Source organism: Pygoscelis adeliae, unplaced genomic scaffold (assembly GCF_000699105.1).
Source record: "Pygoscelis adeliae isolate BGI_AS28 unplaced genomic scaffold, ASM69910v1 Scaffold113, whole genome shotgun sequence".
Lineage (NCBI taxonomy): Eukaryota > Metazoa > Chordata > Aves > Sphenisciformes > Spheniscidae > Pygoscelis > Pygoscelis adeliae.
The window spans coordinates 5,877,549-5,895,205 of record NW_008825108.1 but is presented as its reverse complement, the minus strand read 5'-3'; the positions used below and the strand labels follow the sequence as shown (position 1 = coordinate 5,895,205).

At 36.1% G+C, this 17,657-nt stretch overlaps 1 protein-coding gene across 1 annotated transcript in view; it reads left to right on the top strand.

Annotated features, from left to right (window-relative positions):
* Positions 1-16,612, top strand: part of TBC1D15 (TBC1 domain family, member 15) — a 28,659-nt gene extending 12,047 nt beyond the window's left edge. Inside the window, 10 exon segments of the mRNA XM_009327665.1 lie at positions 761-889; positions 2,760-2,863; positions 3,159-3,253; positions 4,691-4,807; positions 7,626-7,726; positions 8,461-8,560; positions 8,925-9,022; positions 13,742-13,858; positions 14,427-14,513; positions 15,194-16,612. Of these exon segments, the coding sequence (XP_009325940.1) occupies positions 761-889; positions 2,760-2,863; positions 3,159-3,253; positions 4,691-4,807; positions 7,626-7,726; positions 8,461-8,560; positions 8,925-9,022; positions 13,742-13,858; positions 14,427-14,513; positions 15,194-15,400 (1,155 nt within the window). The 3' untranslated portion in view covers positions 15,401-16,612.
* The last annotated feature ends 1,045 nt before the right edge of the window (positions 16,613-17,657 follow it).

The following is a 17,657-nucleotide window of genomic DNA, read 5'->3' as shown; positions in this document are numbered from 1 at the left end:
ATAATACTGACCTGTATGTCTTAATCTGGCAAATGCCTTAGACTTCTAAAGAGATGAAACACAAATTGACTTGGTATTTGCCATAAAAATATTTTTAGAAAGTAAGGCATTACTGCCTGCTGAATTCTGCTGTGCTTAAACATACAGTTTGGGAACTGAGAGAGACTAACCACAAACTCTGAAACTTTGGTGGGTGTTGGGAGTTTTGAAAGCACATATAGTCGTGGGATTTTTTTAAGGGGCTGTGTACTTAAATTGATCTTTCAGTCTGTGTGGGCATAACATCTCTGAACCCGAGTAGTTTTTCAGTTCTCTTAAGATGGGCTAGTGTGTATCAGGAATGTGCTTTTGAAGTGAAGCTCCCTATTGTCCGTGCTTGCTGTGTTGCACATACCTAATACATTTCCAGTCGCACAGAGGCTTTTAGTCCATGAGAAGCTAGTTCAGAGGTGTTTGTGGGGCTTGAAAGTTATTTAGAACATACACATACATCCTCCTCCAAAATCTGAAATATGAATATGTATACCCAGGTCCTCAGCAGAGAGCGTCTTGCTCTGAAGATCTACTTGTGTTGGTCCACGCTACTTGCTAATGTGGACACAGCCTTAGATCCTTAGAGTTGCTAACTGAGGTATGCACATGTGAAAATGTAGTTGCACTGAATATAAGAAACTGGCAAGCTTAGTACTATTTGTACAGTTGTTTAAAACTACTGAAGCACTTCAGTGGGATTCATATAACATATTTGCATGTGTTTCAGATTGATCTAGGAAAACAGCCTGAAGTTAGTAGAAGAGAGCCTGTGTCGGCTGAAGAATGGGCTAAGAATATGGATTCTGAAGGAAGAATTTTAAATGTCGACTACATAAAGCGATTGATATTCAAAGGGGTAACTTGTTTTTCTGAAGTCAGCAAGACCTATGGCTTGCTTCTGGCCCCTTTTTCTTTCCTTCCCAAACCATGTTTATGCTGTTTTCATTATACTTGCAGTGTTTTGTGCTGGACTTTGAGCATGAGCCAGTCAGTATTGTTGGAGAGACTTCATAAAGCATGATATCATGTTAATCAAATACCTCAACAGTCTTGCAACCATATAAAGTGCTCTACAAGGAGAGGGATCTTGTGGTGGCTGGCTAAAGTGAGAGAGTTGAAAACACAAAGGCTTAAGTGATAAAGAAGAGAAATCAAAGTGCCTTTCAGGAAAATACCAGTGCTTCAGTGTTAGGATATCGGGTTTATTCTTTTCTTTTTGAGGGTGTTTTCTTTTCCTTCTCCAACAAAAGCTTCTCATCTTTGCCCAGCAGTTTGCCTGGATTTGGGTCTCATCATATGAGCCGTCCTAAACACTTTTGCCGATATTTATTATTGAACTGAGTTCTTTTGCAATATCAATGTGAATGCAGTCTCAGTGGTGGAAATTTTGAAAACTTTAGCTGTATCCCGTAGCTATTCTGCCTAATGTTACTTTAGTGTTTCTCTTTTTTTGGTGGGAATCCAGCTGCCTTAATGCATTCTTTGTGCACCTGTTGATGCATGTTTGCAAGCATGCAGTCTTGCATTCTTGGAGTTTGAGCAGAAGTAGAGAATGTTAACATTGATACTACAGTTTTTTAAAGACCTATACATACTAAGTAATATACTGTGAAGGGGGTAGAGTGAAACTGAGGCCCTTTTCAGTTTCTGTGACTGTTCTTTAATGTATCTGTGCCTGAAGTGCCCAATTAAGGACCCTTCTGCAGTCATCAGAATTTCTACAAACCTTTTCTTCCAGTAGCCCATTTCCCTGTCATCTCTGTTGTCCATTGCTAGAGGCGTGAGTGCTCGATTTTATGTATGACTCGAGATCCCAGTAACTTCCAGTACCTTAAATGCAGATCCTCTTTAAAGGAGGAAAAAAAAAAAAAAGTTAAAATGCTTCTCTTAAACTGTTTGCCTGTTACTGGAAAAATTCCAGTTGCTACTTGTTTTTGCAGTGGTTGATGCTATTTACTGCACCATCTTCCTTGCCTTAATCTGATGGTAAATGAAGAAATACAGTGGGGAATCAAGCTGGCCTTGGACTGGTAAACTGGGGAGTCTGATAGCACAAGTGCCTCAATTCTCACGACTATATTGCAGGAGTTGAAAGAAACTCTTTTGATGAGAGTAGGATATGATTCAGCTAGTACATTTTGGTCATCTACAAATGATGAGCATTACTTGGAAAGATTTCTGACAAATAGTGTCCTTGAGTGGACACTAGTATTTTTTGATTGCTTGGAAGATTCATCTGCATGTTGGCCATGTCTTGTTACATGAAAATATTTGTTTAAAAAAATATATAAATGGAAGTCTAGTCCTCAGGATCAGTTTGTGGGGAGACCAGAAGTTTGGCAGTTAAGCAGCATGATGTTTGAATATATACATTTTAAAGGTACTTTTTTTTGCTTCTTAGTCTGTGATGGCCGTAAGGTTTTTATTTCCAGCAGTGAAGCAAAAATACAGGAAGAAATATCTTTTGTAAAGTTTCTTTTTTATCTTCTAAGGATGAATCCAGTGCTTCTACAGTTTTCTGCTTAATCATATTCTCTTCCTCCCATTTCTTCCAAGTGTGATACCTAGTTAGCAGATAAGATTTGGCTACAATGTAAAAAGAAGCTTACTTATAAAAATTCTCTTTTTAAGTTGTTACTTTAAGAAGTGTTGTATCACTATAGGAACATTTCCTCACAAAATCAAAATAGTCTTTTTGTTAATGTTTCATATCCATTTTTCCCTAGGGTCTCTGCCATACTTTAAGAAAAGAGGCATGGAAATTTCTTTTGGGGTATTTTCCTTGGAATAGTACTAAAGAGGAGAGAGCAAATCTGCAAAAAAGGAAAACGTGAGTACAGTGGGGGTTTTGTTACAAAATAAATTAAAAAGCTGCTTTTTTTCTTATAGCGTATAGTGATGTAGAAAGCTTTTTGGAAACTTGAAATACAGCTGCTAAAGATTGTTGAATGCAAAGAAGTGTGTGAGACTTTCTTAAAAATGATTGTTATACTAAAGTAAAAACATAAACAGGGTGTTGTTATCCCATTTATGCCAAAGAACAAATAGAATGAATGAATGCTTAAAGAAAAAAGAAATGTAATAATTGAGCATATTTTGGTTTCAAAATTATCTTTCTTTTTCAGGGATGAATATTTCAGGATGAAACTGCAGTGGAAATCTGTCAGTGAGGAACAGGAAAAACGGAATTCAAGATTAAGAGATTACCGGAGTCTTATAGGTAAATTTAGATTTAAAAACATACCTAACTGTACAAATTCACACGCTTTTTACAATTCAATATGAAGTTGAGAAAATGTAACCCTTTGAGTAACCTGTGTGAAGAGGCACTAAAAACTAACATGTTGCTGTTTTCAGAGCTGTCTAAACTTTGTTGTATGCTTAAATACTAAAACTTTCTTAACCAGAGTAATTCAGAGCTTTACAAGTGTTACAGAATGGCTGGATTTTTTAAACTTCCTTTACTTAATAACAAAAGGCTCTTTATTTTGTGTTATTTCATGATGTAATTTTACTGGGAATGTCATTAAAATAATGACATTCAATAAGAATGTGAAAAAGGTTCAGTTCATATTTTAAAATTTCTTACAGGGATTTGTATATGTGCATTCTGACTTGTGGGGTTTTATACCTACTTTTTAAAATTTCATCTAGTTCTGCTGACTATTAGCAGTTGGTATCCTCAGTTCTCTTTGGTAGTGAGATTTGGGCACCAATGTTTAGGGTTACTGAATAATTATTTCAGGAGACAGGATAAGATTTTTATGTTATTCTGAGACATGGACTAAACTTGTTTCAGCCAGTTATTCAACAGGCAAGCTGAAGGGGTTGAGAAAGTCTAATCTTAGTAGATTAGTAAACTACCTTTTTAGAGAGAGTGTGTGTTAACAGGAAAAAAAAAAGATTCGGAGTTCAAAAAAGGCTGAAGTTCTGTTTCTGTTGAAGCAGTTCTGTTCCTTTTTAAGCGTTTGAAATGTAAATTACAATATTAGAGGCATGTTGTAAAATAGATCTAAAACTAAACTACAAAATACTCCTTCTATTAAAGTGCACTCAAAATTTTGCTTATTTCAATACATCAATCTCGAATTTCACATTATTAAGGAGTATGCTGTGTGCTTGGTATGTTTGAGGCATGAAAACTGCCTGAAACAGGCAGTTTCAGCTCACTATGAGTTATAGGAACTTGTTAAACAGAATTTGTAAACGTGCTGTCGAACTATCACAGTGTCTTTGAGCTGATGGTATGGTAACTTTCTTACTATGGCTTATGCTGCATCGCGTAAGTATTCATAAATGGCATTGCATAGCTAACTCACATAAAATCGTTCTTAATCCCTGTGAGTGTAGAACATTTTCACTGAGTTATAATCAGGATTTTTTCCATAAAAAGTATTAACAACAACAAAAAAAGCAAAAAGCTTTAAAATCTGTTTATAAGCAAATCCTTTTATTCCAGACAGGAAGGATTTTCTTTCTTTTAAAATATTCTTTATTTTGAAATGACATTCAGTTATGCAGTTGTCTTAAACACTTCAAAGGTTTGCAACAGTGTTTGAGGAAAAAATGAGCAGCTTGAAAACATTCTGAATTCATTTGATGCTGGCTTTGTACAACTTGTTTTGAAAATGTTTTTAAATCTGGACTGTTTTCTTAGAAAAAGATGTAAACAGGACAGATCGAACAAATAAATTCTATGAAGGTGAAGATAATCCAGGATTGATTTTACTTCATGATATTTTGATGACCTATTGCATGTATGACTTTGATTTAGGTAAGTTGTGTTCCTCTGAATGTAAAAGCCTTTTTAGTTTCTGATATGCAGCTTTGCTTATGTTAAGGCCTGTTAATACATTGATCACAATGATTTTTGTATATGTCAAGATTTATATTTTAATCATGTAGATAACTTTGTTCAGTTTCTCATCCTGCTTCTTCCTTTCTTCTATCTGATGCTTATCACAGGCATCTGAATTCATCAGCTGAGGTGGGACTTGGAATTAAGTGGCAGTTTGTCTTCACCATAGCCCTGCTGTTGTTTTTTTTTAGAATTGAAGCAAGTTTGCTTTTCAGAGTTTTAAATGGGTTTGGGTCTTTGGAGCTTGAGTCTTATATCCTTTTTTAAGGCTGATATATCAATAAAAATGATAAACCAGCTGCCACTGCTGTAATTAAAGTGCAGTATGCTGAACCAGCTGTTTGTAAACACCGGTGCTCTTATTGAATACTTTAAAAGCTGGTTCTTGAGGAGTACACTTAACAGTCTGTCAAATTACACTTTAGTGTACGCATCTGTTGCAGAAGGAAGAGTGTATAACGTCTTGCTTTAATCACAGTGTATACAAGATGTCTAAGTCTTGGCTTCTGTCAATTGTCTTGGAAGGGAAGGAGGGAAAAGATACTTCTAGCTGGTTCCCCTCTCCACTCCTGGCATGACATTTGCCTGTTGTGTACTTGGGGTTGGTTTTTTTGGTGTTCTGTCTCAGAAAAGTGTTGGGATTCTAAAAGCCCAAAGATTTTGAAGGCAAAAGGTAGGAACAAATCTTTGATCACTAGTAAACTTGCTGCAGAGTGGTAGTACTTGTCAGCTTTTGTCCTTTCTGTCAAGTCTGTAGAGAGACTTGATCTTTGGCTTGAAAAAGAAGGGGAAAACTAAAACTGATTGATACTGTTTAAACATGTAGCTCTGCTCCACATGTCTTTCCACATTTCAACCTGCATTAACGCAGTGATGTATAAGTGAAATTAAAGCATATTCACCACCCACTCTATTAAAAACATTGTTTAGATGGCTTAAATGTATGCAGCGGGTAAGTCTTCTGTTTTGTAAACAAGCAAGAATAATGGAAATACAGTACATTTGACATAGTGTCTGTCCAAGGCTTCTGAGCTACTCAAGCGTTGGTACAATGCTGCTCTTAATTGTTCGAAAGCAGCTGTAGAGAGGTCTGAATAATGCCACAAACTGCCAGATAGGGGAGGGGACAGAGCAGCTGTTAATACAACATTTTTCTGAATGAATTCCTCAAGTCTGCATTAATGAAACTGGTTTTAATCTTCAAGAGACTTTTGAACTTTCTCGAACAGAATTTTCTCTGCATTTATTTTTAACTGGCTATAGTATTAAATGTATAGGGAATAAAACATATTTTCTTTTGACCTTTTAATTATTTACCTGTTTTCTGTTCCTTGTTCTATTTTTCTTCTCACACCTGCTCCATATTTTCACAGTCATTGACTCCAATCCTCTTTTCAGTTATTCAGTTACAATTACTTCATAAAGAAATGGAATCAGCCAAGCCTGAGTCTAACCGAGAAATGTCATGTCATGTTGAACCAACCACTGATGATAGACATAGACATACACATAAATCATGTTCTCCCTTACTTAGGGAGGTCAGCAGCAGTAAGGCAGTAGATAAGCTGACTTGAGCATCAGTGGTAAGGTAGTTGGAAGAGTCAGAAAGAAGGGGAAAAATGAGCTCTAAAAATCCTTGTCCTCTACTCTTTTTAATTGGGCTGTTAATTACAAACACGGAAGCTGGAAGAAGCATTAAAAAGCCATAAAATTCTGAAAATGTTTTGTATACAACTAAAATTTTCTAGCTATTTGTAAAAATGATATGCTCTAAAAATGGGCATATTATTCTCCAGTTAAATTTAAGCTTTTCTTATAAGGCATGTGAGTGCTTCTTAGGGCATGCAAACTCGATTCACCATTTCTGGGCACAGAAACCTAAAGGCACTTCCTTGAATCAGGTCTGGATACGTGTTTCATGCTTCTCACAAGCAATACTTCGCTAATAATCCCCTTCCTCAGTTTGATAGCTGGTAGTCTTTTTTGTTGTTGGCTGCTTAGTTACATAGATGGTCTTAGGCTTTAGTGTATTTAAAATACCATCCAAGCAGAACAGTTCCTACTTCCCTAAATACAGGAATCCTTAAAGCATATTCAGTGCCAGAAAAAAGAAATGTTAAGTGCGAAATTTTCTTCATAAAAGCTATTGCACCATATGTTTTCCTGTGATTGAAACTCAGCATCTCTTCTTCAAATCTATTTGAAAAGAAAATCTTCAGTTGAAGGGAAAAAAAGTGGGAAGATATAAAAAGATTTTAAATGTATGAAAGAAAGCAACCCATTACAGATGGAGAGGAGAATAAATGAGTCTTTATTTGTGATGGTGCAAGGTATATATTTAATCTTCTTAAAAATATCAATATATTCTTCTGAGCTCTAAGTGGGAACTTTTTTCCCTAAAAATCTATTCTGGTGTCAGCTCAGTTTGTACGTATTTTAACAACTACAAAAACAATGTGTTTGTTTTATGTTCTCTTCAGATTGGCAGAAACTGCTGCTAAATCTTGTTAGATCTGCTGGATGTTGGCTATTATTAATACAAAAACGTCTTTACTGGTGGTTGAGCTGGAAAATTACAGTATCTGTACAAACTTGGAATGCAAACATTCGTTTCACTCAGTCATTCAACACGCTTGAAAAATTACTGTTTAACTGCTGAGTTTAACTAAACTCCTATTTGCCTCTTTTTTTTTTTTTTTTTTTTTTTTTTTTCTCCCCCTTTTTCTCTGTCAAGGTTATGTCCAGGGGATGAGCGACTTGCTTTCACCTGTCTTGTATGTTATGGAGAATGAAGTAGATGCCTTCTGGTGCTTTGTATCATACATGGATCAAATGGTAAAATAAGGCTTTTTTTAGCCCACATAAACAGATAAGCTATGGGTAACATTTGGGGTTAATTCTATTTTATACATTTCGTTGGGGTTTTTGAATTCTTTTAACGCAATCATCTTATGTTTGAAGTCAAAAGTTTTTTTTTTTTTTTTTGATTGACACAGGTTATAGTGGGTTTGTGATACTATTACTGTGCAACACAGACAAATTCGGCTCCTTGGAAATTCTGAAGTAGCTCAGAGCCGTCACAGTCAAATTTGTATTAATCAGGAGTCCTCTAGCAGGATTTTGTTCAGGATAATGGTTCCCTGTCACACTTACCTTTTAGTATTTGTTAAATGCAATTTAGGCTTTCCACAAACTCTGAAGCTTTTATGAATTGTGCATGTGGCAAAACAATATGTGACTGGTATGAGAATAAAAAAAAAGTTGTCTTTCTGGTTTGAGTGCAGTGGTGCTGCTTGGAGGTACAGAGCATAGCTGATTTAAAATATCATTTATTACATACAAAAGTATTATTGAAGAAACACAGTTCAGTGCTTTAGTTAAACCTTTCAGTAAAAGGCAGACATTTCATTAGATAGAAGTACAGTTAAATATCCCTATGTTAAATACCTAAAGGAGGAGAACCACTGTTGCAGTAACAAAACTTTTTTAAAAAATTAAAAATAGCTGTAAATCTCAAAATTATCATTGAGTTAATAAAAATGACAGTGCTAATATTTTATTCCATCCAGCATCAGAATTTTGAAGAACAGATGCAGGGTATGAAGACACAACTAATTCAACTGAGTACTTTGCTTCGTTTACTAGACAGTGGATTTTGCAGTTATTTAGGTAGGTGTATTATTCATGCACAATAATTAAAACAACTTACTGCGTTCTGTGTGCATTGATGGCCTTACCAGTCTTTAAACATAATTCCAATAGTAATATTATATGAATACAGGACTTGTAAATTGATAACGCCTAAAACATTTCAATAATTGCTCCATGCCTATTGAAAAACAGGGTCATCTTGTTACTGATTTTAAAAATATGCCATCCTCTGGCAAATATCTTTGATTCTGAAAAGGGGCTACCATCTTAAAAATCGGTGGTATGATTGTGTACCTGTAAAGTGTGTTGGTTTGTTTTTTTTTTTTCCCCTGTTGTCTTAACCAGATTTGGTGTTTATGAAATGTAACACTCTTATTCCTAGAATCTCAAGACTCAGGCTACCTTTATTTTTGCTTCCGATGGCTTCTCATCAGATTTAAAAGGGAATTTAGCTTTCAAGATATTCTTCGACTCTGGGAGGTAAGAAGATATTTCATCACACAAGCTCCAGCAGTCTTTGGACTTTAGAACAAAAAGCATGGATCATTTGGCAAAGTGATTAATACTCTAATAGATTTTTTTTTTTTAAAACTGATTCAGTGCAGTGAGGTGAGGACATATTAGTGTATGTTATGTCTTTTTAGCCAAAACAACAACTTGGGAAGTTAATGAAAAAATACTTCTGAGAGCTGATGGGGATAAATTGGCTTTTTCAAAAAGGTTTGGACAGGGTCCTTCAGGTGAGGCTCTTAAATGAAGGTAGTAAGTGGAGAGTATCAGTTACCTTTAATGGAAAACAGTTTATACTAGAAAAAATACCATTTGTGTGTGTGTCTGATTAGTTCCTTGATATTAGTTGTCAGAAGATCCAGTTAATCTTCATGATAAGGCCTCATGATCCCAAATAACATAATGTAAAACGTCAAAATGTGGAAGTTCCAATAATTTCAGGTTAATGAGATCCTTTTTTGATTGAGGTGATCTTGGGATCAGATGGAGTAATTAAGATGAACTAATATTTTTGTTGAACGTTGTTTAATTCTTTGTTCCCAGAAAATTGAGAAGTGTGTCAACAGTACAGACTTATTGTCTAAGATGCATTTAACAAGAGAACAGTATCCACTGAAAACTCCCAAACAAGAAAATAAATGTTCAGATGCGTGGAAGGAGTATTTTCTAGGACATAATGTCACATAGAGTTGTGCTGGGGAACAGAAGGGTAATGAAAAGAACAGGACTGAGATGCATAAAATTTGTACTATAATGAAAAATAATGTTGTTTCTGGTATAATGAAAAATAATGTTGATGCTTTTATTTACTTTTTCCACTAATGAAAAAGGAGTCACATAAAGAGGAGGACCAGTATTTAAAACTGTCTAAAGTAAATCTTTTTTAGCTTTTTATCATCAGTTGATAAAATTTACTATCATAGAGTATTGAGGTGGTATTTTAACTGAAGAGGACTAAAAAGTTTATGAATAACATTCATAAATAAGGGAACCAAAATGTACAAAACCAAAAGAATTCTTGTATTCCAAGGGATAAAATGTTAATGATTTGGGGGGGGGGAATTCACCCATCATCTCATTTTCCCCCCTTAGTGTTGTCTTCTCAGTATTTTTTTTAAAGACTAATTTTTCTTTTGAATTTATGACAACAGTATTTTTATTTATAGTTTATAGTCCCAACCGGGCATGTTTTTATCACCTCTGCCTTAATGTGTGTATATGTGTGCATATAGAAAAGAAACACGCTATATTTCTAACTCAAGTATTTTTTTTCTGTCTTAGGAGGATGATGGAAACCTATTGATATATGATAGTTTTGTAGGTTCCTTCTAGCACATCATAATGTATGTTTACTACAAGTACTCAATTTCTTTGCTAGGAGATACGGAATGGGAAAGGGCATATCTTGTTTTCCTTTTTAAAACAAACTAATTAAGGCATTATGTTGATGTCTTTATGTGAAAGCTAGTGTCACCTTTGTCACAGTTGAAGTCAGCTTACAACAGTTTGGTTCCCTCCCCCCACCCCCACCCCCGTAGCTATGCAGCTTCATTGGTATCAATGGAGTGTCTATGTGGCGCTTACAAAGGCAAGCTGTAAGCACAGGAGACCATTTTCCCCTTGGTAATAAGTAGAGAGAAATGAACTGCTTTTAGGGTATTTCAGCCTGAGCAAAATTCACGTGCTATTTTGTAATAGCACATGAATTGAGGGAACCAATTTGAAGACAATGTTACCCTGTGATGTATTCACTTGCAGAGGATAGAATGGGAAGAGTGGGAGGTACCATCTGAGATTCCAGTCCCAAGTTCCAGGACTTCTGGGGCTTTTTCTGTCTAACCTATGAATTTCAGGGTGTTCTTTTGGACCTCTGTTTCTGTATTCTGAGTTGCCTGAACCACTAAGGTAGCATCGGATGATACTTTTTCCCTGTTCCCACTGGCTTCATGACTTCCAGTGTTTTATCTCAAAAAAAGGAATGAAGAAGATTTTTCACTAGACCGGTTATTAGACGTTCACCTTAGAGATGGGAGATGCCAGTCCCCATCAGCTGGAGTAGAAGCTAAAGCCAAGTCCTCCCACTTACTGAGCAAGAGCCATAATAATCAGATTGTGGTAGAAAACGTGGGTGGTTATGTCATCGCTACATGGTGCAGCAGGGTGTGCTAGGCAGTGTGCGCGCTAGAGAGGTGGCATTCCACCTTGTGTGGATAAGTTGAGAGACATTGTGTGATTGCAGTTACTTGCAATGCTGTATGCAACACTTTACAGAAAAATGAATGCAGGTTAAACTGCTCTGTCTGTGGGTGGGATTATTTGCAGTACATTTAAGCAGTGTGTCTCAGACTCAGCCCAGATAGCATACTGAGCCACTGCTTAGATGTCCCAAAATTGAGAGCAGATCAGTCCCTCCTTCACACTGGAGGGACAGACAGTATTACCTGGTGATACTGGTAATACTGGTAAGCCAGGTCTTAATCTTTCCTTTGCGCAGTGAGCTGCTTCATTCTCAAGATGGTGCAGGAAGACTGGGTAGAAAAAGAAGAATCTCAAAAGAAAAATTCTGTAACAAAATTACACAGCTAGCTCACACTTACCTCCAGTGTTAATGCTCGTACAGCTCGCATTGTATAAAACCAGCATGACCTAGTGATAAATTACATATATGCTAGTATTTGTTATGAATATTCATGGGTGATGAGGTAGCACTAGACAAACGAGTCCTTACTTGCATAGCTTTATCAGAAAGAAATAGGAGGAAAAGAATTATCACACTTAAGTGGTATATTTTTATATTCTTAATTTAAATGCTGTTTTTCTTTCATCCTTTTCAAAGCACTTTGTGATGCTGCTGTTACACATTTACATACATAAGCTTAAGTGCATGGTCTGCCCAGACTTTGAAAGATGTATCAAAAACGGTGGCAAAAAGTATGGAATTTTCTGCAGCTGGTATTAGCAGCTTGTGACAGCTGCTAATTTTCCTCAGAGAGGAGAGAGTATCTGTAAACATCCTTGTTAGTATTTTGGGGTTTTTTCCACTCTTGAAGCCAGATCCAGCTTCCACTGAAGTTACAGCTCGAAGCAAGTATTTCTTAAAGTAGATATTCCAGTAGGACAGCATTAAATTGTAGATATGAAAGTTAAATCTTCTGTTAATGTCTGTAAAAAGGTAACTGTTATACAGTTCTATATTTTGGTTTGATTTCCCCCATATCCTGCATTGTCATGTTTCCATCATCTATGTTCTGGTTTAGATTTAATGCCGAGAGGCAGCCTGTTGTCTGATACGCTTCATTAGTGATTGTTGTAGATGATTCATGGTATGCGCACCATGAGAATTTGAGTGTACTGGAAATGCGCAGGCAGTAGTTTGCTCTCTGTGCAAACTTGATGTTAAACCAAATCCATGTACAGCTATCAGTATCTCCTTCTTACAAAGTAGGATTAAAAAAACCCACAACAGTAGTGTGTAGACAGACTGTATTTAGTAGACTATAGGCATTTTTGTATGATTGTTATTGTTTATCAGCCCAATTACATTCCAGCCCTTTTCCTGTAGTGAGAGAATGCTTTAACAGAATATCGGACACCTGAAAAAGAGACGAAATTTAATTCTGGACTGAGTGAACTGAATCTTAATTGAAACATTCAAGATTAATTGCACTTTATTTTGAGTGAACTTGGTTTGGGTATCTTTCAGATTTATGCAGTTCTGTTTACCGGCTACACGTACTAGTGATAAAAGTTCACGTATAAGTAAGCTCTTGTTGAGCTTTAAGGCTGTCTTCTATCAATAATGAAGCAAGAAATTTTTTACTAGTGAAGTAAGACTGAGTCTTCATGAGCCTGCTTTTTTTTACCTGCCTTTTTTGAGAGTCCATTGACTTAGATCCATTCATCTGTTTGTCAGAGTAATTTATGCAAACAATTTTTTTCTTCCTTTTTTTGTTGTCCAAACCGTTCTCCAGCTTTCTGCCCACCACGCACATTCTCTTCAAATAATTTTTTTAAGATTTGACTCTCATGAGCATGCTAAAATAACGCATTAATACTGAGGTTGCACATTTCAATCCCAGTGACCTCAAGAATGAGTATCCGTGGCCTCCATGGGACCAAAAGCCAATGTGTCTCCAGTCAGAAAGTAACACCCACCCCACCGCAACACCTGTGTGTACATGTATTTGGGCTCTTGTAGTGGGGGGATTGGGAACAACTTTAGCACCTTATTTATAACCATTAGAACCTTTTGGAGGGATTGCCGAGCATGACACACTTCTACCAATTCACACTTAATGCAGACAGACTAAGCCACACAAATAATTTGTTAGTTTTAATTGCTTCTGTGTAGTTAGTAATTTTGAGTAGGAGAATTTCACATGAGCTGAGGCGGAACACACACGTTCACAAGACGCAAGCTCAGGCAGCTTAATAGCATTATAGTGGACAACCTGGTAGACACGGAAGCCTTAAAGAACCAGATAAGCATTTGGTGACTCAGACTTGCAGTTGTCACTAATTGGCCAGAAGAAAAATTTCAAATAATTGTGCAAATACTTAGTTGCCTTCAAAAATAGCTTATTGTTAGTTAGGCCACTCGGCTTGAGGTCTTACTTATTTTCCAAGAACTGCTTTTCTTTTCAGAGGAAAAGCATAAGCATTTCAAAAGTGGTTTTCATATTTTAACAGGTCATGTGGACGGAATTGCCTTGCCAGAATTTTCATCTTCTCCTTTGTTGTGCTATCTTAGAATCTGAAAAACAGCAAATAATGGAGAAGCACTATGGCTTTAATGAAATATTAAAGGTACTGAGTTCTTACGCATTATCTGAATATTAATTAACTTTTTGGAGTTAATGCAATATGTTCGTATTTCATGTTGGGGGGAGGAAAAGGTGTGTACTATCTTCTGAAGTGTTAAACGTGAACTGAATGTCTATCCTCCATGCTTTCAAAATGGTTTATGTGATGTCTCTGTTTAGTGATAAGATCGTTAACAGTTGGAGAATGGTTCTCCCCCCTAGAGCACTGCTTAGTATGTTTAATCTTAATTTTTGCTTTTTCTTCTATAATCTTGTTCTCTCTTTGAAAATGTGAGCTGGGGGTACCTAGGAGGGCTAGATAGTTTGTCACATTTAGACGTACCATGGATTCCTCTTGCAGATCTTGGATACCAGTGAAAGCTAGCTGTTGCATACTATGTTTTTCAGTGCCCATTTGTCAAAGCAAATAGAGCATGTTTAGCATGTCATAGCTTAAGGGGCAAGCTTATAAGTTGATACTTATTAGCAGTGCAGTACAGTATTAGTGTATTTTACAATAAAGCATACTTACCATTTATCACACTTACTATTCTTTGTGAATGTATTTTTAGCATATCAATGAACTGTCTATGAAAATTGATGTGGAATATATACTCTGCAAAGCAGAAGCAATTTCTATGCAGATGATGAATTGCAAGGTAAAGATACTTTGAATATATGTACCGTGAGCATTTATAGACAGTAAAAGTATGTAGTTGGCTGTAAGTGTACATGTATGACTTGCGAAATAACTAAATGCCTGGGTATGATAAAGGGTGTGCTGTATCCATACAGCACCTATATTCTAAAAGTCTGTAAGCAAGAGTGAGTAATTTTATAGAGTAATATTGTTCACGGGGGCGGGAAAGCTGGACTGTGCCTTTTGGTCATGATTTCTTAACTCTTACTAGATAACCTCAGAACCGGTAACTTGACATTCAGTGTGCTCTAGAAAAATGAGGTGAAAGGTGCATTGCACTGAAAGCATACCAGACCTATTAGGCAGGAACTAATGGTTCACTCAATAAAACTAATTTCAATAACATGAAGTGTAATTATAATAGTTGTTTAGACTTTTATTTTTGTGATGAAGATTATATTGTTAATCAGGAATTGATTCCTGAGCCTGTCCCCTTTGCTGTCTTTTCGAAAAGCAGGTAGAGAAAATGGTAACTTTAATGGAACTAATGCTGAGAGAGATGCTTTCAGTACAGCTAAATTCCGATGAATGATTACTTACTGGGGGTGGGGGATGGACTCGGGGGGGACCTTGTTTTAACTTTTTTCATTTAATTACAGTGATTTTTAATATTCCCCTGCCCCCCCTCCTCCTTTCTAGGAATTGCCTCAAGCAGTTAGTGAGATCCTGGGGATAGAAGGCAGTTCAGTAACACCAGATTCAGATACTGGAGAGGATGAAAGTGGAGCCGTGTTGAGTTGTCCGACGTCATTGTATCAGAGTATCTCAACACCTGTAATTGCTGCCAATGGAACAGGAGACAGCACCCAACAGATGTCTGACACGCAGAACCTGACACCTGCGTAATTACAGTTGGTTAAACTGAAGAAAGACTTTTACTGAGCACGTTTTTTTCAAGCACTTGAGATGGATATTTAAATTTGGTGTTGATTAAGCTTTAAGGTTGGAAAGAAAATCTGTACTGTAATGCTCTTGCATTAAAGCTTTACAACATGACTCAACTTAACTATTTTTGTAGTTTCTTCTACCAAAATAGCCTTTTGTTTTCAATAACATTCCTTAATATTTTTGTAGCCAAGTGCATTTTCTTTTTGCTGGTGAACTGGAAATGGTTGGTGATTAAGAGTGAATTTGAAAATTCTGCATTTGCTGAGCTTTCACACGTATTGATCTAAGACAGTGTGAGCTCTTTGATTTGAGCAGATTCACAATAGGCCAGCTGAAGCTGCTGTACAAAATTTTCAAGCTGAAGAGATGCTGATGTGTTAAAGAAGGATCGTTTTGTAAATGAATGGGTTTTCCCTATCTCAAATGTTTACAAAAATACTTCTAAGTATTTGTTGCTGGTTGAATGTAGATTTGAAATGGACATTTATACTTACACAGTTTAATGTCCAAATACTGAATTTTGTGTAATTGGGAGTGGATGAACAGTATATTTTTACATTAACATATCTTCACTTTATATATGCATATATATATATTTACACACACACACACTATATACACAAATGTTTGTGAATACTAAAAAGGATAGTCATATTTTCAATATCTGAATAAACTTGACTGTTCATTCATATGAATCAGTTTGACCAAATTAATGCACAGGTCCAACTTGGGCTCTTTTTCAAAACTTTTCTAACTGAAGGTAACTTTCATGTGAATACATTCAGTCCTACACTTGAGGTAATTTTGCAATTGATTTCTTGCAAACTTTACTAATGTTTATCTTTGCTAATATATTAACTGATCAATTAACTACTTACACTTTTTATGGCAAGATTATTTGGAGAATTAATAAGCAGGTTATAAAAAAAAAACCAACAAACAACCCAAACCACAGCCGAAATAGTAATCACAATTAACATTAATGCATTTTTTTGTATATGCAAAAGGCAGTGTGAGTTTAATCCATGCCATGCTGATGTCCTTTGACGTTATGTGAAATTTTAACATAACTGATTCAGTGTATTCATTATTTGGTAACTATTGTACATATATAAAATAAAAATCAAAGCTGATTTAGTGTTTTTAATTAAATCATATTTAGAGAAAAAATCTAGTTGTCTGGTTGTTGATATAAGAACATGAGATAGAGGGGATAGCTAACAACGGTTAGTCCATCGATATGATATATTTTGTGAGTAATGAAGAGCAGTGGGAATATCTGTTTATGACAGAGTGGAACACGCCTTTCATCTCTAGGCGGTTGATGTGTGGGATATGGCGGAGCTTTCTTTTCTTCTGGAGCAGTTTACTTTTACAAATGTTATTTGTGCCATCTAAAGCAAATACAAGTAATACAAAAAGGCTTTAATAGATAAATCAAGTTGTTACAATAATTTAAGACCTGATTAAACTTCTCTCACCAGTTGTGAACAAACACTGGAGAACTGAATCAGTATAGATTTTGTTTTTAATATCGTCAATGTGCTATCTCTCATCGGTTAATAAGAAGAGTTACGCGGTGAAAGTCAAGGATTCACAGCTCAGCCTATCTATAGCCTTTCATTTCCTGTCCAGGAAATTACTGTGAAGCATCATGCCTTTGTTCACTGCTGAGCATCGTGCTTCTTGGCAGTTCATCTCGCGTGGCATAGAATACATAAAGGCATTAGAACTTACATAATCAACACCTTGGTTCAAATATGCTAAGCAAGTTAGTTTCAGTATTTTTGGAGCACCTGGTTCACTTTGAAGTGTACTTGCAAAATGTTTTTGTCAAAAATTATGTTAAAATGAAACTATGGAAGGGAGGAGGGAAATGTCTAAAACTGAGAAATGTAATGGGCAAGTCTGTCAATTATCTTGAAGAAAATCATAATCGAACATGAATATTCAAATGTTTAGGAAAAGCTTATTTAAGTGGAATTCTGTCGTTTCTTAGAATTACAGCTATGGCTGCTAAGAAATACTACCAGCTCTTAAAGTAAAGTTGGCCTTTCCTTTTTGGGTGTAATTGTTGATCTTTTCCCTTTGTATTAAGCACTCGGAGATGTCAAGGATGAGAAGGTTGCTCCTGAGTTAACAGCGAGCAACTGCTGTGGAAGGCTTGGAGTAGGTAGGCTTGCTCTGCTTCCCAACAATCAGGTGAAATGCCCCG